At 35.3% G+C, this 7631-nt stretch overlaps 2 protein-coding genes across 3 annotated transcripts; one reads left to right on the forward strand and one right to left on the reverse strand.

The window, feature by feature from the left end:
- The first annotated feature begins 1089 nt into the window (after positions 1-1089).
- Positions 1090-3441, forward strand: LOC133791152 (metal tolerance protein B). Its single transcript, XM_062229069.1, has 2 exons — positions 1090-1576; positions 2201-3441. Exon 2 carries the CDS (start codon positions 2214-2216, stop codon positions 3318-3320), a length of 1107 nt encoding a protein of 368 aa, XP_062085053.1. The 5' UTR covers positions 1090-1576; positions 2201-2213; the 3' UTR covers positions 3321-3441.
- Positions 3442-4833: 1392 nt separating this feature from the next.
- LOC133791153 (ras-related protein Rab11C) lies at positions 4834-7323 on the reverse strand. Of its 2 annotated transcripts, none has more exons than XM_062229070.1 (3): positions 7079-7323; positions 6778-6970; positions 4834-5705 (listed from the first exon to the last, which is right to left on the reverse strand). In XM_062229070.1, exons 2-3 carry the CDS (start codon positions 6940-6942, stop codon positions 5220-5222), a joined length of 651 nt encoding a protein of 216 aa, XP_062085054.1. In that variant the 5' UTR covers positions 6943-6970; positions 7079-7323; the 3' UTR covers positions 4834-5219. The 2 variants fall into 2 exon arrangements, with proteins under 2 accessions (XP_062085054.1, XP_062085055.1); XM_062229071.1 differs by having other exon boundaries at positions 4834-5701; positions 6774-6970.
- Between the last annotated feature and the right edge of the window lie 308 nt (positions 7324-7631).

Raw genomic sequence — 7631 nt, forward strand, 5'->3', positions numbered from 1 at the left:
AATGAAAATTATTCGTTTATGACTTTAGGATCACATTTTCATTTAAACGACTTGATTAGCAAGTCCTGCACTATTTTAAACTCACAGTGTAACGATCTTGGTTATCCAGGGCGTTACAACATGTTTGGCACTTATCTAGTTTCAAAATTGATGCACAGGCTACCCGCTCATCCTCTTGCCGGGATTATATATTTCATGCTTCTGAGCACATGTCAAAACATGCTTTTGAAGACTTTTTGAGTATATTATGGTGTATATGGACAAAGAGGAATGTTGAACTTCATGGCAGAACACCCATGCCAGCGAACATATTACTCGACTTTGCTTCTTCTTACTTGGTGGATTTTAGGAAGGCCCATGCTATTCCTACTCCTCAACGTCAGCAGCTAGGTTTTCCAGCTCCGCAGGGCTTTGCCTCACCATCCTCTAGAACCATTCCACGTTGTTTGGCTCCTCCATCAGACCGATTGAAATTAAATACAGATGCATCTACTGATTCATCCAAGCAACTTGTTGGAATTGGTGTTGTATTACGGAATTCATCAGGTGAAATGGTGGTTGCTTTATCAAAGCCTATCACTAGCTGTTATAAATGAGAGGAAATGGAAGCACTAGCAATAGCTTTGAGTTTGCAATGACTTTTGGACTTGCAATTCCAAGTGCATTTTATTGAAACCGATTCTCTTCTGGTTGTTCAAGGATTGCAATCTTTACACCTTCATCAAACATCTTTTCATTCTATTTTAACTGATATTAAACATCATGTATCCAATTTCCTACTAGGGATAGATCTCTCATGTTATCTACTAATAGTGAGGTTTATTGGCTAAGTATGCTATGATGGATGTTGATTGTATTTGATTGGAGGATATGTGTAATTTGTTTCAAGTTAATATGATAGTTTTATGTCTTAAAAAAAAAGTATAATGTTTTATTTTGAAAATATGGGAGAATGTCATTCATTATTGACGCAATGGTCAATTAGATTTGACGCTTTGACATAGGAATATGAGGAAGAAGTGTCTCTATCAGATTCCACTAATATAGTGTTGTCAAATCTTAATTCGTCAAAATAATTACATAATATGTATTACCATATATATACATATAATTTCCGACTAAGATTTGATTGTCGAAAACCAATCATCCTCTTTATTACCCACCACCCACCATTGGAAGAGGTCTCCACCTTTATGCAATAGCGGCCGTCTAAATCCACCCATTTGATCGAAGGACCAGCCCCGACCACCGAATCCCAGCCCAGTCTCAGCAACGGTTTCTGGGTGGAAGTGGGTTTTCGATTTCATTATCTGATGATGTGTTTACCTTGAAGTGGTGTAAGGATAAAGGTCCAAACGTGATGTTTGGAAGAAAAGAAAATATCTGCTGTTGTGTGATGCTTGTAGAATTATGAAAAAGGTTTAATAATGACAAAAGTTGTGACCCTACAACAGAGATACCCACTATTTTATTATTACTAAATATATTCATATATATATACATGTTTTTTTTCTTTGGGTTCTACATCAACCTAAATGTTCTCGACCTTCATCATTGCTATTCTCTGATTCCTTAGGTACGTCTTATTTTCTTTCCCCATTTGACTTTCTTTCTCCGGAATCAATTTTCGATCGTTCAAAATTTTCTGGACTGGGTTTTCTCTAATTTATGATGGGATTTATTGTATGATGGGAAAAACTAATTGAGTTTGAGTGATTTTTGGGCTTGGGTTTGTTCTGTCATATGTTTGGTTTTGAAGTTTTGTAGAGTGTATTGTGCTTGAATTTGCTCCAAAATTACCAATTTAAATTCTTGGGGTGTTTATATATATTTTATTCTCACTCTGGTTGAATTTGAATTGGTTGATATTATTAGATAATCTCATAATCATGTGCTTTGGTTTTAGAGGTCAACCTTCCATAACTTGAATTTAAGGAACTTTTTACATCGTTAGAATAAAATGTATAGTTGGAAGCGGATGAAAGTTTGGAGATGATTGCTAGATAGGTAGGATAAGTTTAGATTGAGATTTAGTAAAGTCAACTACTCAGGTGGGTTTGTTATGTTATGTAGTTTAAAATCAATGACTATTGCTTATTTGGTGTCAAACTCAGGAGGGTTGTGTTTGTTTTGTTATGGGGTTTAATATCAATGACTAGTGCCTTAATATTTGGTGCCAACTCTGCTTTCTTTGTTTCAGTTGAACTGAAAATATGGAAGCCGAGGAGGAAGTTTCTATTTTATGTGCAGATGATCCCCAACAGGAAATTCAGATGGCCATAGTCTCTGAAAAGATTAATCTTCTTCCTAACCCAGCTCAGTTCTCTTGCACCTGTGTTTGTGCCTTCTCCAAACAAGAGCATAAGAGTTTGGATTCAGAAGAAAGAACAAAGTCAGCCACTAAACTTGGTGGACTCATATTGTTCTATCTATTATTTATGATGGTAGAGATTGTTGGAGGTTTGAAAGCCAATAGCCTTGCAGTAATTACAGATGCAGGCCACTTGCTCACTGATATAGCTGGATTCTCCATTTCCCTTTTCTCAGTTTGGGCTTCAGGTTGGAAACCAACGCCACACCAGTCATTTGGTTATCATCGTCTCGAAATTCTTGGTGCTCTTCTCTCTGTGCAGCTCATATGGTTGATCTCAGGCTTCTTAATATATGAAGCCGTTAGCAGGATTCTTCACAAAATTGAAAGTGTCAATGGAATTCTCATGTTCGCGGTAGCAGCATTTGGATTCGTAGTTAATTTTATTATGGTCATTTGGCTTGGTCACCACAATCATAGTCATCACGCATGTCCTCACTCTCACCATGATCATGATCATGAGCACTCTCATGAAATGGAGGAAGTTTGTGCTAGTACAGCAGAGAAGACCAGAACAATGAACATCAATATTCAAGGTGCTTACTTGCATGTCATGGTGGATATGATTCAGTCTGTTGGGGTGATGATTGCTGGTGCTATAATTTGGGCTAAACCAGATTGGTTAGTGGTAGACTTGATCTGCACCTTCATTTTCTCTATTATTTCTCTAAGCACTACCATATCCATGCTCAGAAATATATATGGCATATTGATGGAAACAACACCAAGCGAAATCAACATCGCTAGACTAGAATACGATCTCAAGAACATCAAAGGAGTTCAAGATGTTCATGACTTGCATGTTTGGGCGCTGACAGTTGGGAAGATGGTGCTTTCTTGCCATGTTATAGCCGATCCTGCGGTCAACTCTAGTCTATTGATATACACGATAAGGGATCACTGTGAAAAAGCATACAGAATACACCATGTAACGATACAAATCGAGTAGTAAATTGCAGACAAATTTTTGTATGATATTTTTCAATATCATTCTTGAATTTTTCTGTAAAGAAAAATCATTTTTGGGACATGTGAGTTTGATTTATCCTATTTAGTCAAGTTTTGAACTCTTCTAGGTCTTCTAGGCATATTTAGCTGTACCAAATATAGATACAAATTGTCCAAAATTTGAAACAAGTCAAGATTAATCAAGCATTAAATAACCAATTTTGACTATATTCCTTACCTTTGTCCTAGGCCAGTTGTTCTTCTCCTTAGCCTCAAGAGAAAAAATAAAAATAAAAATTCTACGACAGTATCACTGTCAAGACTTTCAAACTAAAATTCTCAAAGTTACTAAATGTTTGAAAGTTTGAAGTCACCGTGAATAAATTTCAGAAATTTTCATTTCATTCACTATCTCTTCAAACTTTAGCCCCTAGCTCTAAAAGTTAAACACCAAAACCGTCTAACACTTGTATTTAAGTGATTAAAGATGTTTAAAGGCTTGGAAAGTTGAATAAAACTCAAATATAGCATGGATGTCCGTAAATTTTTCAAGAATTAACTACTAATTAATGGTAAGTTCAACAGCTATAATATAAATTTGAGACAAATTCAAGAATAAATTTATAAAATTTTGTTACAAATATAACTGTGTAGCGTCAATTGCTATTGTTTTATTTTTAAATTTAAAAATTTAATTAAATATAAATAATAATAATAAAAAAGAACTATTTTGTTAATGTTGATAAATTTAAAGAGCAGCCATGGACATTTTACAGAATTGGTATCTTTGTTAGGCATAGAAAGCTAAGATTTGAGTTGTTTTTAGTGAGAAACATTAGAATTTTGCTTACCCAAAAATTAAAAATTGGTCAAAATAGTTTTCAAATTTGGTTTATAGCTATTTAAGATGGTGTTTTATTCCCTGTTTAGCATTCTGTTGAGAACAAATCGGTCTCATCTTATATCACAGACTCACAGGTAGAAGTTAGAACCGGCCCCACGCTCTAAATCAGAGAAGGGTTCACCTCCAAATTCCATTCCAACAGTCGAGTTTAATAAATAAAAAATGGTACTAGTTCAAACTTTTACACTTTTCGGTGGTCGACTCAATTTTAACTTATACGTATACCAGATCAATCTTCATGTCAGAATACTCGAGCTTGAACTGTTCAAAAGTCAATATAAATTATATATATATATATATTAAAATAATTCATTTAGCTCAGCTGCCATGATTCACGACAACTACTACTACTTCCACCTTTCCAGAAGCTTTGAAAAAACTTTGGTTTGTTGTGTAAATAAATAATACTTGACAGAACCAGCCCAATGTACGAGGCTACAGTCGAGCTTAAGAGTTCACATATCGAAATTTGACCTTGAATTGGTTCATCTGTTTATAACTATTCAGTGATTGAGAAAAAAAACCATTCATAGTAAGCAACTTGTATTTTCGGTTTTCTAAAAAAAAATGATTTCATTCAGTACCAGTTGCATGTGGAAAATTGAAGGAATTGGTCTTAAAAGTAAGAAGCTTTTATTACAAGTTAGGGTTTGACTCAATAAACAAAACCCACCAGAGTAAAGCACTAGACATAGAGGGCTCTTCTGCTCCATTCTTTCTTTCAAGTTGAGATATGCCATATTCCAACAACATTACAGTACCAGTCAGAGTGTCACTTTCTAAAGCGACAGAAAGCAATGGTGCATAAGGAAGAGCCAACCATCAAAATAGAACTATAGATCAACTGTTTGTTTTAATTTTCACAAGCTTCCCTGTCACAACTCAATGAAGTAAAAATTGTATTCTACAGGACTCTCTCTCAACCAAAAAAAAAAGAAGAAGAAGAAGAAAATTATCTTCCACCTAGCAAATCTTTTCTTTCCCAAAAATATCCACTCAAGTGGAGCAGCAACTTTTCTTTGCATTCCCAGAAGCTTCGTTAACATTTATAGAGGTTCCTTGACCAGGAAGTGCAGTATTTGTGGCTGCTTCTTGAGCTGCCAAGGCTTTTTTGCTTATGATGTGGTAAATTTCTGTCAAAATGGTCTGGAATGCCTTCTCAATATTAGTTGCTTCCAGTGCCGATGTCTCAAGAAATGAAAGGCCTTCCTTCTCAGCCAAGGACTGACCATCATCTTCTGAAACAGCTCTAAGATGGTTTAAGTCTGACTTATTTCCGGCCATCATGATGACAATGTTAGAATCTGCGTGGTCCCTCAACTCACGCAGCCACCTCTGGACATTGTCAAAAGTTTGTCTCTTAGTTATGTCATACACAAGCAGTGCACCAACTGCACCTCTGTAGTAAGCACTGGTGATAGCGCGGTACCTCTCCTGACCTGCTGTATCCCAGATTTGTGCCTTAACCGTCTTTCCTTCTACCTGAAAATATTTCCAGGTAATGCTTGTAATTATCGTATTGCAAACTAATGATACACAAATCAACCATAGCAATTGACAGTATGCAAACACCAACTAATACCATAAATATTTAGTATACCAAAATGCCAAAATACTTGTTAGTTATGAAAAATATTAAATACTAAAATTCAAGAAACACATCAAGTCTTTCCTAAATTATTTTGTCTAGAAGCAACTTGCAAACCGAACAGTATTTTCAAATCATTATATTGAAGATAAATAAATACTTTAAAACTATTGTTTTCAAAATGAAAACCAATCAGCATTCTTTTATCATGACAATCTCAGACAGTTTTTCATTGTAGTTTGTACTCAATTATCTCCGTGAAAAAAAAAAAGATGAAAGTAAAGACATGTTTTCCATACACTGCACTGCACATGGGTTTTTTTCTGAAACATTTTAAATAAAAAAATGTGTAAGAGATACGCAATCCTAAATAGTATCAACAATGACATCTCTCTTTCTCGAAATAATTCCATTTCTGCCTCGAGCATTAATAATTGGCTTTGGCCAAAACATTTATAACACTCGTATTAATTTAGCACGCTATTTTATAGTCCACCAACTCCCTTGAAGTAAATTTACGCAACTGCAACCATCAACAAGACCCAGATTATGGCTGATGCTTAGTCGATTTTATTAATGAAATTCAGTTTTTCTTCAGAAAAAACGAGACCCAGTTCAATTATAAAAGGCAAAGTCAAGAAATCAATTATAACCCCAAAACCTTACTTTACTCGATGAAAACTCAAAGGACGCACCATTGAGAAGCTTTATCAACATAACTTAATTAAAAAATTAATATAAAATCTATCTCATTAGAGAGAAACTTGCAATATTAACCAAGTCCAAAAAGCTTAAATTAATCAAAATATGAATATTCTCCAAAAAATCTAAGCATGCCACTAATGAAAAAAGTTAACTAAATCAGTATCAACAAAACAGAGCAAAAAATAAACAAAAAAACATAAACACACAATCGACACTAACACGAAATAAGAATCGTCCAAACAGATCGGTAAAGTAACTTGCCTGGAGAGTTCTGGTAGCGAACTCAACGCCGATGGTGGATTTCGATTCCAAGCAAAACTCGTTTCTGGTATACCTCGAAAGAATGTTGGATTTTCCAACGCCTGAGTCTCCGATAAGCACGATCTTGAACAAGTAATCGTATTCATGGTCTACTCTATGAGCCATAATCCCTTTCTCCTCCGATCTCTGGAACCTACACACACCCAAACCCGAAATTCAGATCCCACTTCGCAATACACACACGCGAATTTTAATCCACATACAGATTCAGATAGATCTAGAGAATCCGAAGAACGCTTACCTCTAGTGGCGCGGAAAGATCGAGGAGAGAATGAGATATCGGAAGACGGGGATGGCGATGAGTCTCCCTGAGAGACTCGGGCTATGGAGGTTTCGTTTGAAAATTGGTAGAGTAACTGTACGAATTGGAGGACAGTTCAACTCTTCAACGCGGAGAAGAAGAAGATTATATAGTGAAAGCGGTAACGTAATAATAACATTTGGCCAATGAGAGCAGAGAAACGGAAAGACCGATGAGAGAAAATCAAAGGTCCTTTGAAACGGCCTTCTCTTCTATTAATAATATAGACGTTAAACGACATGTCGTTTTTAATGAGACCGTTAAACGACAATGGTTTTCGTCAAAGGTCAAACTTATGAGGTGGCACTGACACAGGTGACATTCTGGCAGCCTGTGCCAGAGGATGTTTAGTGTCTTCCACGCCTTTATTATTATTGTTATAATTATTTTTCTTAAAATGGAATTTTAATTTTATATGTTAGAAAAGTAGAAGGTGGCAGCGATGTGGTTTTTATTTTTTATTTTTTTTTATATATAATAATAAATTTTATAA

This window comes from Humulus lupulus, chromosome 7, assembly GCF_963169125.1.
Source record: "Humulus lupulus chromosome 7, drHumLupu1.1, whole genome shotgun sequence".
NCBI lineage: Eukaryota > Viridiplantae > Streptophyta > Magnoliopsida > Rosales > Cannabaceae > Humulus > Humulus lupulus.